This window comes from Pseudophryne corroboree, chromosome 3 (assembly GCF_028390025.1).
Source record: "Pseudophryne corroboree isolate aPseCor3 chromosome 3, aPseCor3.hap2, whole genome shotgun sequence".
NCBI classification, from domain to species: Eukaryota; Metazoa; Chordata; class Amphibia; order Anura; family Myobatrachidae; genus Pseudophryne; species Pseudophryne corroboree.
The window spans coordinates 581,105,752-581,133,198 of NC_086446.1; the positions used below are offsets into that span (position 1 = coordinate 581,105,752).

The 27,447-nt window shown below is 46.4% G+C and overlaps 1 protein-coding gene across 5 annotated transcripts in view; it reads right to left on the reverse strand.

Annotated features, from left to right (window-relative positions):
* CUEDC2 (CUE domain containing 2) overlaps window positions 1-27,447 on the reverse strand; it is a 136,075-nt gene that overhangs the window by 37,650 nt on the left and 70,978 nt on the right. For all 5 annotated transcript variants that reach the window (XR_010243960.1, XM_063961410.1, XM_063961411.1 and 2 more), the window contains 3 exons: window positions 22,826-22,916; window positions 15,178-15,321; window positions 11,823-11,884 (listed from right to left, as the gene is read on the reverse strand). Coding sequence is in view for 4 of the 5 variants with exons in the window: in XM_063961410.1 (XP_063817480.1) it covers window positions 11,823-11,884; window positions 15,178-15,321; window positions 22,826-22,916 (297 nt within the window). In the remaining variant the exon portion in view is untranslated. The remainder of the gene's footprint in view (window positions 1-11,822; window positions 11,885-15,177; window positions 15,322-22,825; window positions 22,917-27,447) is intronic.

Genomic DNA, 27,447 nt, shown 5'->3' on the forward strand with positions numbered 1-27,447 from the left:
AAATGGAATCATTTTATTTATTTATGTATTTATTTATTGGGGGGGGGGGGGCACACAGGTAAACTGCACTTTTTGTATCCTATAGAAAGAAATATCCTTTAAAGTTAGTCTTTAAATATTGCTTATGGAGCTACAAGAAAAAAAATATTTATGGTCACACTTTCAACACAATTAAGTGTAGCAAAACATTTATTCTGTAATATTTAAGGGGCATGCACAGGAGAAGATAAAAATGGACAATATTCACGATAATAGGATTTTGGTACTTACCAGGTAAATCCTTTTCTTTGAATCCATAGGGGTCACTGAAGTACTCTTGGGGTATGGACGGGGCGTTAGCAGGAAGAGAGGCACATTTAAATATTTAAATGTGTAACCCTCCCCACTCCCATAGAGACCTCAGTGTTTTTTTACCGAGCCGAACAGGAGCGATAGAGAGGATGAACAATGGAGAATTACATATAACAGTATAACATAACGGACAACAATAAAGTTGACACATAACATAACATAACGGTCAACTACAAAGTTGACACGACAATAGATAACAATCACCTTAACATCAGAATAAATTGGTGAGAATGTGTTACCATAAGGTTTTCTGAACTTACCACAAGACAGGTGAAACTGCTCTTGTGGGGCGTCCAGTGACCCCTATGGATTCAAAGAAAAGGATTTACCTGGTAAGTTCCAAAATCCTATTTTCTTTTTCATCCACTAAGGGTCACTGGAGTACTCTTGGGACGTACCAAAGTTTCCCCCTTGAGCGGGAGAGTTGTTTGGCACCTGTAACACTAGACGGCCAAAGCTAGATGCTGATGCCGCAAACGTATCAAACTTGTAAAAGCGCACAAACATGTGCACTGATGACCATGTAGCCACACAGCAAAGTTGCGTCGTAGAAGCTCCACGACCTGCCACCCATGACGTTCCCACAGAATTGTGGAATGCGCTGAACTGATGCAGGCGGTTGTAGACTAGCATGAGGGTATGCCTGACGAATGATCAGCTTAATCCATCTGGATAAGGTCTGCTTGGAAGCTGGCCAACCTATCTTGACTGCATCATAGAGAACAAACAATGTATCCATCTTGCGTACAGTTGATGTTCGGGCCACATAAATGCGGAGCGCGCGTACCACATCCAAAGTAGCTGGAGTTCCTGCACCTTCTGATAACACAAGAACTATGATTGGTTGATTGATGTGAAAAGAAGATACTACCTTTGGTAAGAAAGCGGGATTTGTCTGTGGTTCCGCTCTGTCATCATGAAACACCAGATACGGCGGATTGCATGACAAGGCACCCAAACTGAAACACACCTTGCCGAAGCTAGGGCTAGGAGAAAAACTGTTTTCCAAGTGAGAAACTTAACATCCACTTGTTGTAAGGGTTCACCAATTGAAGACTGTAAAAACTCTAAACCCAGATTCAAGTCCCATGGAGCTGTAGGTGGTATGAATGAAGGTTGAACACTAAGGACACCTTGCAGGAAAGTGTGACCTGTTCGCAATAGAGCCAAATGCCTTTGAAAGTAAATTTGACAAGGCAGAAACCTGCACCTTTAGTGTAGATAAACGTAGTCCTCCATCTAACCCCTCTTGAAAAAAAAAAAGATGGGATAACTTGAAAGAAGATGTCGGAAACTTCTGAACTTCACAGCAACCTATATAAGCTCGGCAAATTCTGTGATAATGAGCTGCTGTAACTGGCTTCCTAGCACGTAACATGGTTGGAATAACCGACTCTGGAATGCCCTCCCGTCTTGAGAGTAGTTTCAACAGCCACCCCCTCAAACGCAGCACCCCCTCAAACGCAGCCACGCTAAATTGGGGTAAAGGAACAGACACTGTTGTAGTAGGGCTGGACGTAACGGAAGTGGCCACGGATCATCTGCGAGTAAACTGCAGAGATTCGGGAACCACGCCCTCTGAGGCCAATGAGGTGCCAGTAGTATGACGTTGTGGACTCTCGTTGAATCCGCTTTAGCAACCGAGGAAGCCGCGGAAATGGTGGAAATAGACACACGAGGCTGTACGGCAACGCTATTGTGATAGCATCCACTGCCACTGCCTTTGGATCTGTTGTTCTGGGGTGTCTGAAGATTTTGGCAAAATGCCATTAGATGCACCTGTGGGTAACTCCACTGCTGGACTAACATCTGGAACACTTCTGGATGTACGGACTACTGTCCCGGATGAAATTCCTGACGACTGACATAATCTGCTTTCGAGTTAGCCACGTGTGGAATCTAAAATGCCGAGAATATCACTTGGTGAAGCTCAGGCCAATTCCGGATTTGATCAATCTCTCGTATAGTCATGCGACTTCGAGTTATGCAACTGCCGTCGCATTGACTGACTGCACCTGAACAGTCTGAGACTTAAGAATGTGCACTGCATGTGGCAGAGCGTTGTATCTTGCCCTGAGTTACAGGACATTTATTGACAGTAATTTTCTCTGGTCTGACCGTAGACCCAGAAGTTGACAATGTAGGACCACTGGTCCCCAACCTCTGAGACTTGCATCCGTTGGAAGAATTATCAAATTCCAGACTCCGAAACCTTTCCCGCGGTGAGATTTAGTATGTGGAGCCAACCGAGTAGCGATACTCCGGTCTTTGGAGACAAACAACTGATGAATGCCTGACCACTGTGCAGAAAGATTCAGTAGAAAAGTGAAATCTTCCGAACAGGAGTTCTTGGAAAGACGCCACCAACCTCCCTAATAGTAGAATGCACAAGTGCATCTACTGTATCAGGAATCATTTACAGAAATTGATTTAGTGGAGACGGAACACGGTGGATTAATGTAAAATTGAAATCCAAGCGTGCAGCACTCAGACATTGTATTGTAGGAATGCATTTTGAAGGATCATCTGTTGAGACAAAGTCCTGATGAGAGGTTAGTCTAAACACGGAATAAGTATCACCCCGAGGTAATGACATGAGCTACAATCACAGACAAGACTCCTGTAAACACCGGAAGCGCATATGCCAAGCCAAACGTCTGAATTGGTAATGGCATTGATGAATTGCAAATTGTAGGAACGCCTGACCTGTTGGCCAAAAGAATGTAAGAATGCATCCTTAAGATGCCGCGAAATTATGAATTTCTGTTGTAAACCTGCAATTACTGATCGCTTGAATTCCTGTTGCATCTGTAATAAATGACGTACTGATTGAGTCTTTTAGGTTCAATATTGGCTTGACTGAGATGTCCAGCTTCGGTAGCATAAAGAGATTGGAATAAAATCCTTGACCTTGTTGACTTACTGGTACTGAAACCAAACTGCTGAGTGTATGATATTGAGCAACGGTCTGCAGAACTACCTTCTTGTCTACTGACACAGGCAGTTTTGTCTGTGGAAAACTAAAACAAAACACGACTTGGTGGTAGAAAAGCGGATTCTATAGATTTAGAAGACGAAATTGGGGTTCCACCAATTTGTGTCTGAAACCACGACATGTGTCTACTACCGAATGGCTTTGTTTGTGGCTAACGGGTTGTGGTTTTTGAAAACCACGACCTCTAGCATGTGTGTTAAGTATGGTTAAGGATCTAAACCTTGAACCAAAATTGGAGGTAATAACAGGACCATATTTTCCCCTTGGTCGCTTATGCAAAATATTTGTGTATTCAGAGCTAAATTAAATGCAACCTGTATTGAATGCAACGATTCAATACGTCTTACCTAGAACTGGCCAGTCCAAACCGCAATGATAGTGCCATATGGCAACAACCAGAATGAATTTACGTGTACTACATTCATTGATGACTACTAAATACTTGTCCGAATAACAGCAGTGATCGAGTAGAATTATAAGATGGCCTGCGGAAACATTCTGATGTAGGCGTAACCTATACAGTTTGGCTAAGCTAACACAGCGTTACTAACAAACTGTGGCTAGAGCAGGTGTAAGCAAACACCTGTTGCCGTATACATGCATTTTGTGTTTAAACGGAAACTGAAGAATCCACAGATTCCGGCATAGCCTATGGAAACGGCTAATGGATAAAACCCATTTCCTTTGAAACTTGCCCCCTTGATTTGCTTAATGTGAAACAAAAAATAAAAGAAAACAAACAGGCGCCTTTGTCTGTTTAACAATAGGTTTCTTAGTCTCAATAAACTAGAGAACCTGACGAATTACTGTGAGGTCTTCAAGTCTTTATAGCACTTGTAAACCATGCAAAGCATTGTTAACGTTGCGAAAGGAATGATTTCGCATTAGTCCTTTCCGCATCACAGTTTCTGGTCAAAGCAGTCTTACTGTTCATTAAGTAATATATTTTCACAAAATCAAAGTGATGCTGCTTTTGGTGTGAGTTTGCAGCTGTATTTAGAGTCATGGTCACACTAACAGTTATATAGTGTTGTGCTACAAGCATATCTAGTAACAGTGTGCATTACAGACCCTACTAACACCCCTTCCCCATCCGGTGGTAGTGATTAGTAATAGCAACAACAACCCTGCAATAAAAAGCAGGAAGTTACATGTTTATACATGTTAAGCAAGTACATACATAGTGCTACACACAGATGATTGTCAGCATATATAGATATACACACATATATAGATTATAATAAGAATTTACTTACCGATAATTCTATTTCTCGTAGTCCGTAGTGGATGCTGGGGACTCCGTAAGGACCATGGGGAATAGCGGCACCGCAGGAGACAGGGCACAAAAGTAAAAGCTTTAGGATCAGGTGGTGTGCACTGGCTCCTCCCCCTATGACCCTCCTCCAAGCCTCAGTTAGGATACTGTGCCCGGACGAGCGTACACAATAAGGAAGGATTTTGAATCCCGGGTAAGACTCATACCAGCCACACCAATCACACTGTACAACCTGTGATCTGAACCCAGTTAACAGCATGATAACAGCGGAGCCTCTGAAAAGATGGCTCACAACAATAATAACCCGATTTTTGTAACAATAACTATGTACAAGTATTGCAGACAATCCGCACTTGGGATGGGCGCCCAGCATCCACTACGGACTACGAGAAATAGAATTATCGGTAAGTAAATTCTTATTTTCTCTGACGTCCTAAGTGGATGCTGGGGACTCCGTAAGGACCATGGGGATTATACCAAAGCTCCCAAACGGGCGGGAGAGTGCGGATGACTCTGCAGCACCGAATGAGAGAACTCCAGGTCCTCCTCAGCCAGGGTATCAAATTTGTAGAATTTTGCAAACGTGTTTGCCCCTGACCAAGTAGCAGCTCGGCAAAGTTGTAAAGCCGAGACCCCTCGGGCAGCCGCCCAAGATGAGCCCACCTTCCTTGTGGAATGGGCATTTACATATTTTGGCTGTGGCAGGCCTGCCACAGAATGTGCAAGCTGAATTGTACTACACATCCAACTAGCAATCGTCTGCTTAGAAGCAAGAGCACCCAGTTTGTTGGGTGCATACAGGATAACAGCAAGACAGTTTTCCTGACTCCAGCCGTCCTGGAAACATATATTTTCAGGGCCCTGACAACATCTAGCAACCCGGAGTCTTCCAAGTCCCTAGTAGCCGCAGGTACCACAATAAGCTGGTTCAGGTGAAACGCTGACACCACCTTAGGGAGAAACTGGGGACGAGTCCGCAGCTCTGCCCTGTCCGAATGGACAATCAGATATGGGCTTTTGTGAGACAAAGTCGCCAATTCTGACACTCGCCTGGCCGAGGCCAGGGCCAAAAGCATGGTCACTTTCCATGTGAGATATTTCAAATCCACAGATTTGAGCGGTTTAAACCAATGTGATTTGAGGAATCCCAGAACTACGTTGAGATCCCACAGTGCCACTGGAGGCACAAAAGGGGGTTGTATATGCAGTACTCCCTTGACAAATTTCTGGACTTCAGGAACTGAAGCCAATTCTTTCTGGAAGAAAATCGACAGGGCCGAAATTTGAACCTTAATGGACCCCAATTTGAGGCCCATAGACACTCCTGTTTGCAGGAAATGCAGGAATCGACCGAGTTGAAATTCCTCCGTGGGGGCCTTCCTGGCCTCACACCATGCAACATATTTTCGCCAAATGTGGTGATAATGTTGTGCGGTCACCTCCTTCCTGGCTCTGACCAGGGTAGGGATGACCTCTTCCGGAATGCCTTTTTCCCTTAGGATCCGGCGTTCAACCGCCATGCCGTCAAACGCAGCCGCGGTAAGACTTGGAACAGACATGATCCTTGCTGAAGCAAGTCCCTTCTTAGTATCTCTTGAAGTTCCGGGTACCAAGTCCTTCTTGGCCAATCCGGAGCCACGAGTATAGTTCTTACTCCTCTCCGTCTTATAATTCTCAGTACCTTGGGTATGATAGGCAGAGGAGGGAACACATACACCGACTGGTACACCCACGGTGTTACCAGAGCGTCCCTGCTATTGCCTGAGGGTCTCTTGACCTGGCGCAATACCTGTCCAGTTTTTTGTTCAGACGGGACGCCATCATGTCCACCTTTGGTTTTTCCCAACGGTTCACAATCATGTGGAAGACTTCCAGATGAAGTCCCCACTCTCCCGGGTGGAGGTCGTGCCTGCTGAGGAAGTCTGCTTCCCAGTTGTCCACTCCCGGAATGAACACCGCTGACAGTGTTATCACATGATTTTTCGCCCAGCGAAGAATCCTTGCTGCCATTGCCCTCCTGCTTCTTGTGCCGCCCTGTCTGTTTACGTGGGCGACTGCCGTAATGTTGTCCGACTGGATCAGCACCGGTTGACTTTGAAGCAGAGGTCTTCCTAGGCTCAGAGCATTGTAAATTGCCCTTAGCTCCAGTATATTTATGTGGAGAGAAGTCTCCAGACTTGACCACACTCCTTGGAAATTTCTTCCCTGTGTGACTGCTCCCCAGCCTCTCAGGCTGGCATCCGTGGTCACCAGGACCCAGTCCTGAATGCCGAATCTGCTGCCCTCTAGTAGATGAGCACTCTGCAGCCACCACAGAAGAGACACCCTTGTCCTTGGAGACAGGATTATCCGCTGATGCATCTGAAGATGCGATCCGGACCATTCGTCCAGCAGATCCCACTGAAAAATTCTTGCGTGAAATCTGCCGAATGGAATCGCTTCGTAAGAAGCCACCATTTTTCCCAGGACTCTTGTGCATTGATGCACTGACACTTGGCCTGGTTCTAGGAGGTTCCTAACTAGCTCGGATAACTCCCTGGCTTTCTCCTCCGGGAGAAACACCTTTTTCTGGACTGTGTCCAGAATCATCCCTAGGAACAGCAGACGTGTCGTCGGAATCAGCTGCGATTTTGGAATATTTAGAATCCACCCGTGCTGTCGTAGAACTACTTGAGATAGTGCTACTCCGACCTCCAACTGTTCTCTGGACCTTGCCCTTATCAGGAGATCGTCCAAGTAAGGGATAATTAAGACGCCTTTTCTTTGAAGAAGAATCATAATTTCGGCCATTACCTTGGTAAAGACCCGGGGTGCCGTGGACAATCCAAACGGCAGCGTCTGAAACGGATAGTGACAGTTCTGTACCACGAACCTGAGGTACCCTTGGTGAGAAGGGCAAATTTGGACATGGAGGTAAGCATCCTTGATGTCCAGGGACACCATATAGTCCCCTTCTTCCTGGTTCGCTATCACTGCTCTGAGTGACTCCATCTTGATTTGAACCTTTGTATGTAAGTGTTCAAAGATTTCAGATTTAGAATAGATCTCACCGAGCTGTCTGGCTTCAGTACCACAAATAGTGTGGAATAATACCCCTTTCCTTGTTGTAGGAGGGGTACTTTGATTATCACCTGCTGGGAATACAGCTTGTGAATTGTTTCCAATACTGCCTCCCTGTCGGAGGGAGACGTTGGTAAAGCAGACTTCAGGAACCTGCGAGGGGGAGACGTCTCGAACTTCCAATCTGTACCCCTGGGATACTACTTGTAGGATCCAGGGGTCCACTTGCGAGTGAGCCCACTGCGCGCTGAAACTCTTGAGACGACCCCCCACCGCACCTGAGTCCGCTTGTACGGCCCCAGCGTCATGCTGAGGACTTGGCAGAAGCGGTGGAGGGCTTCTGTTCCTGGGAAGGAGCTGCCTGCTGCAGTCTTCTTCCCTTTCCTCTACCCCTGGGCAGATATGACTGGCCTTTTGCCCGCTTGCCCTTATGGGGACGAAAGGACTGAGGCTGAAAAGACGGTGTCTTTTTCTGCTGAGATGTGACTTGGGGTAAAAAAGGTGGATTTTCCAGCTGTTGCCGTGGCCACCAGGTCCGATGGACCGACCCCAAATAACTCCTCCCCTTTATACGGCAATACTTCCATGTGCCGTTTGGAATCTGCATCACCTGACCACTGTCGTGTCCATAAACATCTTCTGGCAGACATGGACATCGCACTTACTCTTGATGCCAGAGTGCAAATATCCCTCTGTGCATCTCGCATATATAGAAATGCATCTTTTAAATGCTCTATAGTCAATAAAATACTGTCCCTGTCAAGGGTATCAATATTTTCAGTCAGGGAATCCGACCAAGCCACCCCAGCGCTGCACATCCAGGCTGAGGCGATCGCTGGTCGCAGTATAACACCAGTATGTGTGTATATACTTTTTAGGATATTTTCCAGCCTCCTATCAGCTGGCTCCTTGAGGGCGGCCATATCTGGAGACGGTAACGCCACTTGTTTTGATAAGCGTGTGAGCGCCTTATCCACCCTAGGGGGTGTTTCCCAACGCGCCCTAACTTCTGGCGGGGAAGGGTATAACGCCAATAATTTTCTATCGGGGGAAACCCACGCATCATCACACACTTCATTTAATTTATCTGATTCAGGAAAAACTACAGGTAGTTTTTTCACACCCCACTTAATACCCTTTTTTGTGGTACTTGTAGTATCAGAAATATGTAACACCTCCTTCATTGCCCTTAACATGTAACGTGTGGCCCTAATGGAAAATACGTTTGTTTCTTCACCGTCGACACTGGAGTCAGTGTCCGTGTCTGTGTCGACCGACTGAGGTAATGGGCGTTTTAAAGCCCCTGACGGTGTTTGAGACGCCTGGACAGGTACTAATTGGTTTGCCGGCCGTCTCATGTCGTCAACCGACCTTGCAGCGTGTTGACATTATCACGTAATTCCCTAAATAAGCCATCCATTCCGGTGTCGACTCCCTAGAGAGTGACATCACCATTACAGGCAATTGCTCCGCCTCCTCACCAACATCGTCCTCATACATGTCGACACACACGTACCGACACACAGCACACACACAGGGAATGCTCTGATAGAGGACAGGACCCCACTAGCCCTTTGGGGAGACAGAGGGAGAGTTTGCCAGCACACACCAAAACGCTATAATTATACAGGGACAACCTTATATAAGTGTTTTCCCTAATAGCATCTTAATATATTATAATATCGCCACACAAAATGCCCCCCCTCTCTGTTTTAACCCTGTTTCTGTAGTGCAGTGCAGGGGAGAGCCTGGGAGCCTTCCTAGCAGCGGAGCTGTGTAGGAAAATGGCGCTGTGTGCTGAGGAGAATAGGCCCCGCCCCCTTTTCGGCGGGCTTCTTCTCCCGTTTTTCTGACAACCTGGCAGGGGTTAAATACATCCATATAGCCCCAGAGGCTATATGTGATGTATTTTTAGCCAGCATAGGTACTTTCATTGCTGCCCAGGGCGCCCCCCCCAGCGCCCTGCACCCTCAGTGACCGTTGGTGTGAAGTGTGCTGAGAGCAATGGCGCACAGCTGCCGTGCTGTGCGCTACCTTAAGAAGACTGGGAAGTCTTCAGCCGCCGATTTCTGGACCTCTTCTCTCTTCAGCATCTGCAAGGGGGTCGGCGGCGCGGCTCCGGTGACCCATCCAGGCTGTACCTGTGATCGTCCCTCTGGAGCTAGTGTCCAGTAGCCTAAGAAGCCAATCCATCCTGCACGCAGGTGAGTTCACTTCTTCTCCCCTAAGTCCCTCGTTGCAGTGAGCCTGTTGCCAGCAGGACTCACTGAAAATAAAAAACCTAACAAAACTTTTACTCTAAGCAGCTCTTTAGGAGAGCCACCTAGATTGCACCCTTCTCGGCCGGGCACAAAAACCTAACTGAGGCTTGGAGGAGGGTCATAGGGGGAGGAGCCAGTGCACACCACCTGATCCTAAAGCTTTTACTTTTGTGCCCTGTCTCCTGCGGAGCCGCTATTCCCCATGGTCCTTACGGAGTCCCCAGCATCCACTTAGGACGTCAGAGAAATATATATACACACACACACACACACACACACACACACACATAGTGGTATTGAACATTTACATACACATAGTTGTTTTTTAGCATATATATATATATATATATATATATATATATACACACACATATACACACAGATTTTTTTTTTTTTTAGCATATATAAACACATGTACAGGCTGTTATGCAGCCTTGGGGAACATACTAAGCTTTCCGCAAGTATATTGTTTAGAAGCTTTATGTGAATACACATAGCGCTCGCTCGCTGCACCGTCAGACAGTGTGCTGGGAGCGGCGGCCGCTATGTTGGGAGCGCATTTGTACTTAGAAATACCTAGGGTACGCTCCCTGCACCATGTGTGTGCTAAGAGCGGCGGGGGCGCTGTGCTGCTAGTGGCGGCCGCTTACATAGAGTATGCTCCCTGCACCTTCTGTGTGCTGGGAGCAGCGGTAATTACATAAATTACGCTCCCTGCACCTCCTGTGTGGTGGGAGCGGCGGGCGCTGTGCTGCTAGCGGCGGCCATTTACATAGAACACACTCCCTGCACCTTCTGTGTGCTGGGAGTGGCTAGGACTGTGGTGCTAGCTTTGAAAACACATAGAACATGCTCCCTGCACCTTTGCCGGGAGCGGTGTGCACTGACCTCGTGGCAGCTGTGGAAGCTAGCCTTATGCGGCTTCCATCATTCATGACCGCTCAATCCCGGACCCTCACTTCTTAGCAAGTGGGGAAGGGATCGTGTGCTGCCTGGCTGACACGGCCGTGCTTCTTCTGCAAGTGCTCATGTCAGCAGCAGCTGGAGACAGTACAATCCCGGATCCACACTTCTCAGTAAGTGGGGAAGGGATTGCCTGTAAAAATAAAAAGTGAAGCTTGGAGCCAAGTCGAAGACGTGTATTTCTTCCTGTAGAGGCAAAAAACACTGGGATCTCTATGGGAGTATGGTGGAGGTGGAGGTGGAGGGTTACAAATTTAAATATTTAAATGTGCCTCTCTTCCTGCTAACGCCCCGTCCATATCCCAAGAGTACTCCAGTGACCCCTAGTGGATGAAAAAGAAAAAGATATTATCATATATATTGTCCAGTGTATGCACGATAATGATGCGTGCTCCATCTTTATCACCTGAACATGCAGGCAATTCAGGCTATATCTTTCATGACTGCGTGTTCAGGGATGGGAGGGGTGACGTCACTGATCGATATCTTTCACTATGTCGTTCAGTGTGTATGCTCTATATCGTTCATTCTGCTGCTGGGGACATTTTAAGGGAAATCTTTATTGAGTCAAAATTTTCTTGTGTGTATGCCCCTTTAGAGAGACACATAATTACATACTTTTATAAACACAGTTTATAAAAAAAATATTTATTCCATATGAAATAAATTGTGTTCCACCTAAAAGCCCAAATGCAGAATGTATTTCCCTAACAATGTATTCTGTATGTACATGTGCACATGTTGGGAGCTAGCTCGAACATTGTAAAGGCACCATATTACTCCATGTAGTGCATGGCACAGCTAACAATGATCAAAGCCTTAATGTATAATGCTTATCATAACAATAAAAAAGAGCAAGCCCCATGTATAGGTTGTAATTGCAAATAATGTACACATTTACACAGGTCCAACTTACCTGTATTACGAGCCTCACTTAGCTCTCCTGATAGTTTGAACATCATCTCATAAACCTTCTCACTGCAAACAAAACTATATGTTATTATAAAATAGTACAATACAATAGATTGTTGTGCTCTGTCCCGGTGCTGGGGATTCCATTGCGATGCTGTCAAAAAGTATTATCTTTTCTCTTCAGTTAAGAAAACGGTGCACTGGTGAGTTTTAGGAGTTGGTCCGATATTGAAGTAAAGCGCTAATCTGGGGGTGGGACTTCTACATAAAACCATCAGACTTTCAGTACATAAACCTATCGAAAAACTAGTCTGCGGTGGATTAAATAAGAAGCTTGCTCCCATTACTATAACTGGGCATACACAGATGTTTTTTTATGTATGTTATAAGATGCCTATTTATTCCTGATTTACCAATATTTTCCATGCTGCTTATGTTTACCGAGTAGTACTGTTTAATATTAATATAATAGTAGGCAGGTGTTTGCGCACAATGGTTGGTGGTGTTTGGGAGTGCAGCAGCGAAAAACAGCTATGTCTGGAACCAACACGGGTTCAGTATAGTCCAATACCCTAGATCATTGACAAAAGAATCATAATGACTAAAAGCACTTATCCTCAAAAGACTGGTGCAAGTTTAGATAATACAGGTCTTTGTGAAATTAAGTGTTTGATGGGGTAAGATCTAAACAATCAGATCTAGAGAGGTGTATACTCTGGGGATCCATTATAGAAACCACTCCAGAATGACCAAAGCTCAACATTATGTATATGTAATCTTTGCCTCCATTAAAATTTCATTCCAGCGAGTTAATGGAAGCCAATCCATTACCCAGAAATTCTTTCTTAGTCATTATGCAGTGTGTATTTTGCATCCTTTTGAGCACTACACATATTTCAGAACAAAAACTATACAACTGCAAGTGACAGTATCATACGCATCTCAAACAAATCTGCACTTGCAGTTGATTTGGTGCAAAATAGCTAGAACTGGGAGTTGTCACGTAGGAGATGGCGCATCGATGGAATTGTAGGATACACACAGGTGTGCGTACATGTTTTTACACAGATATGTTTGCACCAAGGACATGGCTGTGAAAGTGCGCACTGATAATGATTACAGCTAATAGACAAAGCTGGGTCGGTAAGGGGGGGGGGGGGGGGATGTCTGGCTACAGACAATTCTGCATACAAGAGAATATAATTTTATATATTTGGTTCCATGGATAGAATGCAACAGCAACATCCAACTCACATTTGTCCCTTATGTCTGGACAAAGCATTTCTGAGTAATTAACAATATGTTAAGTGATATACAGGGTCTGTCCAGGACATAATGAGACTGATTTTTCACACCATGCAAAACAGGCGCATGGCGGTGCTGTAGGGTGGGACGGGTGGAGGGGTGTCTCAGCTACACATTCCTGGCAGCGGCAGTTGCCTGTGAGCCTTTACAGTGTACAGATCAAGCTGTAAACGGAGTTTCCTTTTTTACCTAGGTCGAGGTTCGAGATGGAGTGTACCATTGAGCACCAATATGCGATCAAGTTTTGTGTTAAACTCCGGAAATCGGGTAATGAGACGCTTGCCATGCTTCAAAAGGCCTTCGGGGAGGAATCCTTGTCCAAGGCGCAAGTTTACCGCTGGTTTAAATTCTTCGATGAGGGCAGAGAAGACGTTAAGGACAAACCACGCTCTAGACGACCTTCATCAAGCCAAAATGAGCAAAATGTGGACAAAGTGCGCAATGTTTTGGACACTGACTGTCGTTTCAGTGTTAGAATGGTAGCAGAAAGGTAGGGACTTCCAAAAACTACTGTGCAAGAGATCTTGACAAATGATTTAGCGATGCGAAAGGTGTGTGCCCGATTGGATCTCAAGGTTTTGACTCATGATCAAAAAGATAAGCATGCAGCGATTTCCCGCAAACTTTTGGAACGTGTGCAAAGTGAGCCTAATTTTTTTGACAGAGTGATAACAGGTGACAAAAATTGGATCTTTGAGCACTATCCGGAGACCAAAAGGCAAAGCGCAGAGTGGCACACACCATTGTCACCTCGCTCCAAAAGGGCCGAATGAGCAAATCAAAGACTAAATCCACGCTCATGGGCCCTCATTCCGAGTTGTTCGCTCGGTAATTTTCTTCGCATCGCAGCGATTTTCCGCTAATTGCGCATGCGCAATGTTCGCACTGCGCCAAGTAAATTTGCTAAGAAGTTTGGTATTTTACTCACGGCATTACAAGGTTTTTTCTTCGTTCTGGTGATCGGAGTGTGATTGACAGGAAGTGGGTGTTTCTGGGCCGAAACTGGCCGTTTAATGGGAGTGTGTGAAAAAAACGCTGCCGTTTCTGGGAAAAACGCGGGAGTGGCTGAAGAAACGGGGGAGTGTCTGGGCGAACGCTGGCTGTGTTTGTGACGTCAAACCAGGAACGACAAGCACTGAACTGATCGCACTGGAAGAGTAAGTCTCGAGCTACTCAGAAACTGCACAGAAAAATCTTTTCGCAATATTGTGAATACTTCGTTCGCAATTCTGCTAAGCTAAGATACACTCCCAGAGGGCGGCTGCGAAAAGCGGCTAGCGAGCGAACAACTCGGAATGAGGGCCATTGTCTTTTTCGACTTGAAAGGTGTGGTCCACGAGTAATTTCTACCTACCGGCCAAACTGTCACTGGTGCATTTTACACGGGAGTGCTCAATTGGTTGAGAAACAGGGTCCTTTGGGTCCGCAGGGAGATTGGCACTACCTGGGTCCTTCATCACGACAATGCACCAAGTCACACATCGCTGCAAGTGAGGGAGTTTTTGGCCAAGCACAACGTGACAATGCTGCCTCAACCACCCTACAGTCCAGATCTGGCCCTGGCTGACTTATATTTGTTCCCCCATGTCAAACGCAGCCTGAAAGGACACAGTTTTCAGACCACAGACAAAGTGGAAGTGGCCGAGACAAGGGCACTCAAGGACGTTCAGGTGAATGCCTTCCAGGAGGTGTACCAAGCTTAGCAGACACGCTGGCAATGGTGTATTGATGCTCAAGGGTCATACTTTGAAGATTATTAACCCTATGTAACTTAAAGTTCAATAAAAGTAAATTCCCGGATATAGTCTCATTACTATCCGGACAGACCATGTATTATTAGGTGGCTTAATCACACAGCCCAGGCCTTTGACTCCTATGTTCATGTCAGTTCCATTGACAACACTCAACGTTCCCCAGGCTTATATTCCCCAATTAGTACCATTTACAGGTACTAAAGAAAACGAGTGTCTTGTGGACTATGTGCTCCATAATATGGGATAAACTGTAGACCTTGCTATTGGAACAAAACTTTACCCATACAGATAACACTGTACCTGCCAATTTCTGCAAAACCTGGAATGTAACCCTCTAACATTTCCACAAATGTTTCCATCTCAAAATCTTCTTCTGAGGAGTCTTGGGACCCCAGGTCTTCTAATACCCCTGTCACATATGAGAAGAACACTTCATCCATTGCACTGAGGAAAGAGGGGAGACGCCAAAAATAAGATTTTACTTACCGATAAATCTATTTCTCGTAGTCCGTAGTGGATGCTGGGACTCCGTAAGGACCATGGGAACAGCGGCTCCGCAGGAGACAGGGCACAAAATAAAAGCTTAAGGATCAGGTGGTGTGCACTGGCTCCTCCCCCTATGACCCTCCTCCAAGCCTCAGTTAGGATACTGTGCCCGGACGAGCGTACATAATAAGGAAGGATCTTGAATCCCGGGTAAGACTCATACCAGCCACACCAATCACACCGTACAACTCGTGATCTGAACCCAGTTAACAGTATGATAAATGCAAAGGAGCCTCTGAAAAGATGGCTCAAACAATAATAACCCGAATTTTTGTAACAATAACTATATACAAGTATTGCAGACAATCCGCACTAGGGATGGGCGCCCAGCATCCACTACGGACTACGAGAAATAGATTTATCGGTAAGTAAAATCTTATTTTCTCTGACGTCCTAGTGGATGCTGGGACTCCGTAAGGACCATGGGGATTATACCAAAGCTCCCAAACGGGCGGGAGAGTGCGGATGACTCTGCAGCACCGAATGAGAGAACTCCAGGTCCTCCTCAGCCAGGGTATCAAATTTGTAGAATTTAGCAAACGTGTTTGCCCCTGACCAAGTAGCTGCTCGGCAAAGTTGTAAAGCCGAGACCCCTCGGGCAGCCGCCCAAGATGAGCCCACTTTCCTTGTGGAATGGGCTTTTACTGATTTTGGCTGTGGCAATCCTGCCACGGAATGTGCAAGCTGAATTGTACTACAAATCCAACGAGCAATCGTCTGCTTTGAAGCAGGAGCACCCAGCTTGTTGGGTGCATACAGGATAAACAGCGAGTCAGTTTTCCTGACTCCAGCCGTCCTGGAAACATATATTTTCAGGGCCCTGACAACGTCTAGCAACTTGGAGTCCTCCAAGTCCCTAGTAGCCGCAGGCACCACAATAGGTTGGTTCATGTGAAATGCAGAAACCACCTTAGGTAGAAATTGAGGACGAGTCCTCAATTCCGCCCTGTCAGAATGAAAAATTAAGTAAGGGCTTTTATATGATAAAGCCGCCAATTCTGACACACGCCTGGCTGAAGCCAAGGCTAACAGCATCGACACCTTCCACGTGAGATATTTTAAGTCCACAGTGGAAAGTGGTTCAAACCAATGTGATTTTAGAAAACTCAATACAACATTGAGATCCCAAGGTGCCACTGGAGGCACAAAAGGAGGCTGTATGTGCAGCACCCCTTTCACAAATGTCTGAACTTCAGGTACTGAAGCCAGTTCTTTCTGGAAGAAAATCGACAAGGCCGAAATTTGAACCTTAATGGACCCTAATTTTAGGCCCATAGACAGTCCTGTTTGCAGGAAATGCAGGAAACGACCCAGTTGAAATTCCTCTGTAGGGGCCTTCTTGGCCTCACACCACGCAACATATTTACGCCAAATGCGGTGATAATGTTTTGCGGTTACTTCCTTCCTGGCTTTGACCAGAGTAGGGATGACTTCTTCTGGAATGCCCTTTTCCTTTAGGATCCGGCGTTCAACCGCCATGCCGTCAAACGCAGCCGCGGTAAGTCTTGGAACAGACAAGGCCCCTGCAGTAGCAGGTCCTTTCTTAGAGGTAGAGGCCACGGTTCGTCCGTGAGCATCTCTTGAAGTTCCGGGTACCAAGTCCTTCTTTGCCAATCCGGAACCACGAGTATAGTTCTTACTCCTCTCCTTCTTATGATTCTCAATACTTTTGGTATGAGAGGCAGAGGAGGGAACACATACACTGACTGGTACACCCACGGCGTTACCAGAGCGTCCACTGCTATTGCCTGAGGGTCCCTTGACCTGGCGCAATATCTGTCCAGTTTTTTGTTTAGACGTGACGCCATCATGTCCACCTTTGGTTTTTCCCAACGGTTTACAATCAGGTGGAAGACTTCCGGGTGAAGTCCCCACTCTCCCGGGTGAAGGTCGTGTCTGCTGAGGAAGTCTGCTTCCCAGTTGTCCACTCCCGGAATGAACACTGCTGACAGTGCTATCACATGATTTTCCGCCCAGCGAAGAATCCTTGCAGCTTCTGTCATTGCCCTCCTGCTTCTCGTGCCGCCCTGTCTGTTTACGTGGGCGACTGACGTGATGTTGTCCGATTGGATCAACACCGCCTGACCCTGAAGCAGAGGTTTTGCTTGACTTAAGGCATTGTAAATGGCCCTTAGTTCCAGAATGTTTATATGAAGAGATGTTTCCATGCTTGACCACAAGCCCTGGAAATTCCTTCCCTGTGTGACTGCTCCCCAGCCTCTCAGGCTGGCATCCGTGGTTACCAGGATCCAATCCTGAATGCCAAATCTGCGGCCCTCTAGAAGATGAGCACTCTGCAGCCACCACAGGAGAGACACCCTTGTCCTTGGCGACAGGGTTATCCGCTGATGCATCTGAAGATGCGATCCGGACCATTTGTCCAGTAGATCCCACTGAAACGTTCTTGCATGGAATCTTCCGAATGGAATCGCTTCGTAAGAAGCCACCATTTTTCCCAGGACCCTCGTGCACTGATGTACTGAGACCTGTCCTGGTTTTAGGAGGTTCCTGACTAGCTCGGATAACTCCCTGGCCTTCTCCTCCGGGAGAAACACCTTCTTCTGGACTGTGTCCAGAATCATTCCTAGGAACAGTAGACGTGTCGTTGGAATCAGCTGCGGGTTTTGGAATATTTAGAATCCACCCGTGCTGACGTAACACTACCTGAGATAGTGCCACTCCGACTTCTAACTGTTCCCTGGTTCTTGCCCTTATCAGGAGATCGTCCAAGTAAGGGATAATTAAGATGCCTTTTCTTCGTAGACGAATCATCATTTCGGCCATTACCTTGGTAAAGACCCGAGGTGCCGTGGACAATCCAAACGGCAGCGTCTGAAACTGATAATGACAGTTTTGTACTACAAACCTGAGGTACCCTTGGTGAGAAGGGTATATTGGGACGTGGAGATAAGCATCTTTGATGTCCAGAGACACCATATAGTCCCCTTTTTCCAGGTTCGCTATCACTGCTCTGAGTGACTCCATCTTGAATTTGAACCTTTTTATGTAAGTGTTCAAAGATTTCAGATTTAAGATTGGTCTCACCGAGCCGTCCGGCTTCGGTACCACAAACAGCGTGGAATAATACCCCTTTCCCTGTTGTAAGAGGGGTACCTTGATTATCACCTGCTGGGAATACAGCTTGTGAATGGCTTCCAAAACTGCCTCCCTGTCGGAGGGAGACTTTGGTAAAGCAGACTTCAGGAACCGATGAGGGGGAAACGCCTCGAATTCCAGTTTGTACCCCTGTGATACTACCTGTAGAATCCAGGGATCCACTTGCGAGTGAGCCCACTGCGCGTTGAAATTCTTGAGACGGGCCCCCACCATATCTGAGTCTGCTTGTAAAGCCCCAGCGTCATGCTGAAGACTTGGCAGAAGCAGAGGAGGGCTTCTGCTCCTGGGAAGCGGCTGCATGGTGCAGTCTTTTTCCCCTTCCTCTGCCCCGGGGCAGAAAAGAGTGGCCTTTTGCTCGCTTGTATTTATGGGAACGAAAGGACTGAGTTTGAAAAGACGGTGTCTTTTTCTGTTGATGTGAAGTGACCTGGGGTAAAAAGGTGGATTTTCCAGCCGTTGCCGTGGCCACCAGGTCCGATAGACCAGCCCCAAATAACTCCTCCCCTTTATACGGCAATACTTCCATGTGCCGTTTGGAATCTGCATCCCCTGACCACTGTCGCGTCCATAACGCTCTTCTGGCAGAGATGGACATAGCACTGACTCTTGATGCCAGGGTGCAAATATCCCTCTGTGCATCACGCATATATAGCAATGCATCCTTTAAATGCTCTATAGTTAACAAAATACTGTCCCTATCCAGGGTATCAATATTCTCAGTCAGGGAATCCGACCATGCGACTCCAGCACTACACATCCAGGCTGAGGCGATTGCTGGTCGCAGTATAACACCAGTATGTGTGTATATACTCTTTAGGATATTTTCCAGTCTTCTATCAGCCGGTTCTTTGAGGGTGGCCGTATCAGGGGACGGTAACGCTACTTGTTTATCTAAACGTGTGAGCGCCTTATCTACCCTAGGGGGTGTTTCCCAGCGCGTCCTAACCTCTGGCGGGAAAGGATATAGTGCTAATAATTTATTAGAAATTAGCTGTTTTTTTATCGGGGAAAACCCACGCTTTATCACACACCTCATTTATTTCATCTGACTCAGGAAAAACTATTGGTAGTTTTTTCACCCCCCACATAATACCCTTCTTTGTGGTACTTGTAGTGTCAGAAAGGTTCAATGCCTCTTTCATTGCTGTGATCATGTAACGTGTGGCCCTGCTGGACATCACGTTTGTCTCGTCACCGTCGACACTAGACTCAGTATCTGTGTCGACCCACTGAGGTAACGGGCGTTTTAGGGCCCCTGACGGTGTCTGAGACGCCTGGACAGGCACTAATTGATTTGCCGGCTGTCTCATGTCGTCAACAGTTTTTTGCAAATTGCTGACATTATCACTTAATTGTTTAAATACAATCATCCAGTCAGGTGTCGACTCCCTAGGGGGTGACATCACTAACACAGGCAACTGCTCCGCTTCCACCTCATTTTCCTCCTCATACATGTCGACACACGCGTACCGACACACAGCACACACACCGGGAATGCTCTGATAGAGGACAGGACCCCACTTAGCCCTTTGGAGAGACAGAGGGAGAGTCTGCCAGCACACACCCAGCGCTATATATATATATATATATACAGGGATAACCTTATATAAGTGTTACTCCCTTATAGCTGCTGTTAATATATTTATTTGCTGCCAAACGTGCCCCCCCTTCTCTTTTTTACCCTGATTCTGAAGCAGGACTGCAGGGGAGAGTCAGGGAGCCGTCCTTCCAGCGGAGCTGTGAGGGAAAATGGCGCTTGTGTGCTGAGGAGATAGGCTCCGCCCCTTCACGACGTCCTTATCTCCCGCTTTTTCTGTGTAAAATGGCAGGGGTAAAATACATCCATATAGCCCAGGAGCTATATGTGATGTATTCTTTTTAGCCACCTAAGGTATATACTGTAATATTGCGTCTCAGGGCGCTCCCCCCCCAGCGCCCTGCACCCTCAGTGACCGGAGTGTGAAGTGTGCTGAGAGCAATGGCGCACAGCTGCGGTGCTGTGCGCTACCTTAGTCTGAAGACAGGATCGTCTTCTGCCGCCGATTTCACCGGACCTCTTCGTCTCTTCTGGCTCTGTAAGGGGAACGGCGGCGCGGCTCCGGTGACCCATCCAGGCTGAACCTGTGATCGTCCCTCTGGAGCTAATGTCCAGTAGCCTAAGAAACCCGATCCACTCTGCACTCAGGTGAGTCCGTTTCTTCTCCCCTTAGTCCCACGATGCAGTGAGCCTGTTGCCAGCAGGACTCACTGAAAATAAAAAATCCTAAACTAAACTTTTATTCTAAGCAGCTCAGGAGAGCCACCTAGATTGCACCCTTCTCGGCCGGGCACAAAAATCTAACTGAGGCTTGGAGGAGGGTCATAGGGGGAGGAGCCAGTGCACACCACCTGATCCTTAAGCTTTTATTTTGTGCCCTGTCTCCTGCGGAGCCGCTGTTCCCATGGTCCTTACGGAGTACCAGCATCCACTAGGACGTCAGAGAAATAAGGTATGTACAAAATGTATTAAGATATTTCTGAGATAGCAAAAAAGGAAACAAATCCCAACACACACACAGGTATATATTTTGCCCATTGCATAAAGTATTATTTTTTATATCCTTAAAAGAAAAATGAAACATTCAAAATGTTCAATTTTATATAGATGAGCACTTGCATAAACTTATCTGCACAAGTAATTTTATTATGTGTTCAGAACAATTACCAATAACAAGTATTAAGCATTCTTTTGGGGGACATGTACTAAGCAGTGATAAAAGTGAAGTGAGCCAGTGGAGAAGTTGCCCATGGCAACCAATCAGCTGCTCTGTATACTTTTATAGTATGCAAACTAAAAATGTTACATCAATGCTGGTTGGTTGCCATGGCCAACTTCTCCACTGGCTCACTTCTCCACTTTTATCACTGCTTAGTACATGACCCCCTTTGTCTGAAAATGAAACTATTCTAAGGAAAATAATTTCCTTTTGCATTTATACCCCGTGATGTCACACTGGTGTAATTTCCATATATGCTTATAGCGTTGATGTCATAAGTTAATCAAGAACATTGTGGAGTACTGCGACACAAAGTGGATTTCTATTACAGATCACACCTGGGCTTTAAAGATTACTGCAATTGCATAAATACATGAGTATGTTTATATACTTATTCCACAGTGATTATAATGGAATAGTTTAAATGACAAATTACTTGCTGTATTGATCAGGGACCTTTTTTTTCATCGAAGACCACTACTGGCTGCTATTTTTTTATTGTGAATTTTCACAAATAATATAATTGTTGTCCATAATTGATATTTTGTGAGCTACCTTCTGTAATTTATTGATTTTTGTCTTTCTTTATGTACTGTATATATCCTTTATTTTTAACTGATATATTGAAAGTTAAGTATTAACATTTTATTTAAGAGTGCCCCAAAAAAACAAAGAGTCTCTTTACCTCCTCTATTTTTTGAGTTGTACAGACATTTTTTTGTAGAGATCAATATATACTGAACCATATGGGGCTGATTCAGAGGTGGAAGAGGCCGCTGCATCTTTAGTACTGCAATGAGCAGCATTGACGTCACTTCTGGCACTTTTTGGGGTATATTCAATTGGCGTTGGATCCATTCCGACATGCATTTGTCGGAATGGATCCGACAAACGCCTATTCAAATCTCATCTCAATTCGACTTTTTCAAGGGAGCCGCGGGGAGACCAGCGAGGGACAGCCGCCGGCAGGTGCAGAAGATCAGCGCTACAGTATCGCTGCAGAAGGATGTCACACAGCTGCCCAACCTCACGGCAGTGTCCACCCGGCTCCAGCAAGCGTGACCTCACTTGCTGGAGCCGGGTGGACGCTGCCGTGAGCGGCGTGGCTCTGCGACATCCTGCTGCAGCGCTGTGCTATAGTGCTGATCTCCCCTGTATGCCCGCGGCTGTCCCCCGTCTCCCTGCGGTTCTCCCCCCTCTCCTGCTCTGAGTCCACATCTCAGTCTGACATCTTTTTATGTCGGACTGAGATGGTCGAAAAGGGGGCCAAAACTTTTTCGACACAAGCATGTGGATCGGCAGCTATTCCGCCGATCCACATGCTTTTCGACAAGTTGAATTCCTCAACTTGTCGAATATATTGAATAGGTTGGAACCCCTTCCGACCTAAAAAAAGTCGAAAACTGCCGTCTTTTCGACAGACGGCAGCTTTCGACGTCAATTGAATATACCCCTTAGAGTAAAGATTAAACATCTGTACCTAGAAAATAACAAATACTGTATGGTTTGGGAAAAAAAGGAAAACTTACCTGGTGTCGGCATTAGGAATGTGGGATTGTATGAAACCAGTGAGTGAATCTCGAATTATATTTTCGAGTGACATGCCCTTTTTATTTATTCCTAGACATAAATGATATAAGGTTAGAAAACATGATGGAAATAACCAGTCTCACCTGCTACCCCTATGAGAAATATAACTGAATAAATACTTACATACAGTATAATACATAGTCACTCACTAGAACTTTCTGCTTACAAATACATGGAGAAAACCAACTTAACTTCTGAGCAACTTGGAAAATAATAGGATTACCAGATAAGGCACTTCAAAAATAACTTGAAGTACACGATGAATATAGAAAACGAATGAAAAAAAATAGTAAATCCTTTTCTCGTAGTCCGTAGAGGATACTGGGGTCCATTTAGTACCATGGGGTATAGATGGGTCCACTAGGAGCCATGGGCACTTTAAGAATTTGATAGTGTGGGCTGGCTCCTCCATCTATGCCCTCCTACCAGACTAAGTCTAGGAAACTGTGCCCGAGAAGACGGACATACTTTGTGAGAAGGATAGATAAGGATAGTGGTGAGATTCCGAACCAGCACACAATAAGAGAAAAGCCAAGCTAACCAAACTTGAAACAGGAACAGCAACGGCTGAACAAAGATTACTTAACTAAGTAACAGTGCAGAAGGAACAAAGCACTGGGCGGGCGCCCAGTATCCTCTACGGACTACGAGAAAAGGATTTACCTGTAGGTAATTAAAATCCTATTTTCTCTTACGTCCTAGAGGATACTGGGGTCCATTTAGTACATTGGGGAAGTACCAAAGCTCCCAAACCAGGTGGGAGAGTGCGGAGGTTCCTGCAGAACTGATTGGCCAAACTGAAGGTCCTCAGATGCCAAAGTATCGAACTTGTAGAATTTAGCAAACGTGTTCGAACCTGACCAAGTAGCTGCTTGGCAGAGCTGTAAAGCCGAGACACCCCGGGCAGCCGCCCAGGAAGAACCCACCGACCTAGTAGAGTGGGCCTGTACAGATTTTGGACATGGCAAACTTGCCGTGGAATAAGCATGCTGGATAGTAAGTCTGATCCAGCGTACAATTGTCTGTTTTGAAGCAGGACACCCAATCTTATTGGGTTCATAAAGAACAAACAGCAAGTCCGTCTTTCTGTGACAAGCTGTTTTTTTCACATACACCTCTCACAACATCCAAAGACTTTGAAGTAGCAGAGGTGTCGGGGACAAGCGGAACCACAATAGGTTCGTTGATGTGAAATGCGGACACCACTTTAGGAAGAAATTGCTGACGAGGTCTGAGTTCAGCTCTGTCCTCATGGAAAATTAAATAGGGACTTTTGTGAGACAAAACCCCTAGCTCAGACACACACCTTGCTGAAGCCAAGGCCAACAGTGTGACGGTCTTCCACGTAAGATATTTTACGTCCACCTCCTGTAACGGTTCAAACCAGTCCGATTGGAGGAACTGCAGCACCACATTGAGATCCCAAGGTGCCGTGGGAGGCACAAAAGAAGTTTGGATGTGCAGAACACCTTTCAAGAACGTCTGGACCTCAGGGAGAGAAGCCAATTGTTTCTTAAAGAAAACTGACAAGTCTGAAATCTGGACTTTTATGGAGCCCTGACACAGGTCCACATCCACACCTGCCTGCAGAAAGAGCAGGAAACGTCCCAGATGAAATTCTACCGCAGAATAATTTCTGCTCTCACACCAAGAGACGTATTTTTTCCAAATACGATGGTAATGCTTAGGCGATACCCACTTCCTGGCTTGGATCACAGTCGGGATAACCTTGTTAGGGATCCCTCTCCTGGCTAGAATCAGCCATTCAAGTTACATGCCGTCAAATGTAGCTGCGGTAAGTCCTGATAGACGAACATGCCCTGTTGCAGAAGATCCTCGCAAAGATGTAGAGGCCACGGATCTTCGAGGAGCATCTCCAGAAGGTCCGCGTACCAGGCCCTTCTTGGCCAGTCTGGAGCAATGAGTATTGCTTGAACCTTTTCCCTTTTTATTCGTTTTAGAATTCTTTGGATCACAGGAAGTGGAGGAAATACGTACACCATCTGATAAACCCATGGAGTTGTCAGGGCATCTATCACCACCGCCTGTGGGTCTCTCGACCTGGAACAATACCGCATGAGCTTCTTGTTGAGACGCAAGGCCATCATGTCGATCTGTGGATATCTCCATTGACTTGTCAAGCACCTGAACACTTCAGGTAAAGGCCCCACTCCCCTGGGTGCAGGTCGTGTCTGCTGAGGAAGTCTGCTTCCCAGTTGTCTACTCCCGGAATGAAGACAGCTGACAACACCACAGCGTTTCTTTCTGCCCAGAGGAGAATTCTTGACACCTCTGACATTGCTGCTCTGCTTTTCGTTCCGCCCTGTCGGTTTATTGCCATCACATTGTCCGACTGGAAGATGTGAGGCCTGCAGAAGGGCGTTGTATATGGCCCTGAGTTCCAGAATGTTGATTGGAAGGATGGCTTCCTGACTTGACCATCTTCCCTGAAACTGCACCCCTCGGGTGACTGGTCCCCAACCACTGAGGCTTGCGTCTGTGGTTAACAGAATCCAGTTCTGAATTCCGAACCTCCGTCCTGCGATGAGGTGAGAAGACTGTAGCCACCACAGAAGGGAGATCCTGGCCTTTGGCGACAGACGGATCCTCTGGTGCATGTGAAGATGCAATCCGGAACATTTGTCCAACAGATCGAGCTGGAAGAGCCTTGCATGAAACCTTTTGTATTGAAGTGCCTCGTAAGAGACCACCATTTTCACCAGAAGGCGAATGCACAGATGCACCGACACCCGGGTTGACTTCAGGACATCCCAAACCATCGGCTGGATTACCAATGCCTTTTCCAACGGAAGGAACACCTTTTGTGACTCCGTGTCCAGTATCATTCCCAGGAATGGGAGCCTCTGTGTTGGGGAGATTTTGGAAGGTTCAAAATCCACCCATGATCCTGGAGGAGTTTGGTTGAGAGAGCAATGCTGTCCAGCAACCTCTCCCTGGACGGCGCTTTTATCAGGAGATCGTCCAGGTACGGAATTATGTTCACTCCCCGTTTGCGGAGTAGAAACATAATCTCTACCATCACCTTGGTGAACACCCTCGGTGCTGTGGAGAGACCAAATGGCAGGGCCTGGAACTGGTAGTGACAGTCCTGCAGTGAAAAATGGAGATAAGCCTGATGAGGCATCCTTGATATCCAGAGACCCTAAGAATTCCCCTACCTCTAGACCTGAGATCACCGCTGTCAGAGACTCCATCTTGAATTTGAACACTCGTAAGTACGGGATCAAAGACTTGAGCTTCAGAATCGGTCTTACCGAACCGTCCGGCTTCGGTACTACGAACAAGTTGGAATAGTACCCCTTGTTTAGTAGATGAGGTGGAACTGAGACAATGACCTGAGTCTGTACCAGTTTTTGGATGGCATGCTGTAAGTTATACTTGCCTCTTGTGAAACTGGCAAGCCTGATTTGAAGAATCGGTGAGGTGGGAGCTTTTGGAACTCCAGTCTGTAGCCCTGGGAAATAAGATCTATGACCCAGGGATCGTGGCACGAATTTGACCAGATCTGACTGAAGAATTGTAGTCGGGCTCCCACCTGACAGCCTTCCAGGCATTGCAGTCCACCGTCATGCTGAAGTCCTTGAGAAAGCAGAGCCTGAGCTCTGTTCCTGAGCACCTGCAGTTGCTGGTTTGCGTGGTTTACCTCCTGCGCCGCTGGAGGACGTAGGAGTACCCCTGGATTTGCCCTTGAACTTGGCCGTCCGAAAGGACTGTAACTTAGAAGCTGCATAATTCTTCTTGGTTGGGGGTCTGCGGAAGGAAGATACGTAGACTTACCCACAGTAGATGTGGAGATCCATTTGTCTAATTCATCTCCAAACAAGGCCACTCCTCTGAATGGTAGGCCTTCCACGCCTTTCCTGGAGTACGCGTCAGAAGTCCACTGGTGTAGCCACAAACCCCTGCGTGCCGACACTGCCATTGCGGTGGTGCGTGCGTTTAGCGTGCCTATTTCCTTTATGGCTCCCACCATAAAGTTTGCAGAGTCCTGTATATGCTGCAGGAGTAAGAAAACATTTCCCCTAGATAAGGATAATCTAACCCCTCAATTAGGATACCTGACCATTTCGCAATGGCTTTAGTGATCCACACACATTTAACAGTGGGTCTTTGGGCCACCCCAGCAGCTGTGTACAATGATTTGAGTGTAGTCTCAATTTTACGATCAGCGTGTCTTTTAGGGAGGCTGCATCAGGAACAGGCAATACAATTTTATGTGACAGCCTAGACTCTGATGCGTCCACTATCGGTGGATTTTCCCATTTTTTCCTATCCTCCAGAGGAAAAGGAAAAGATGAGAGCAACCTTTTAGGGATCTGAAACTTGTTATCAGGATTAACCTATGGTTCTTCGAACAGGGTATTCAATTCCTTTGACACAGGAAAAGTAACTGAGGACTTCTTCTTTACATTAAAATAAGATTCCTCACTCTCCTCTGACACCTTATCAGGAATATGCAGAACATCTCTGATAGCCTCTATAAGAGCCTCTATTCCCTGTGACAGAGCAGCATGTCCCCCCTCCAAATCTACCTTACCCT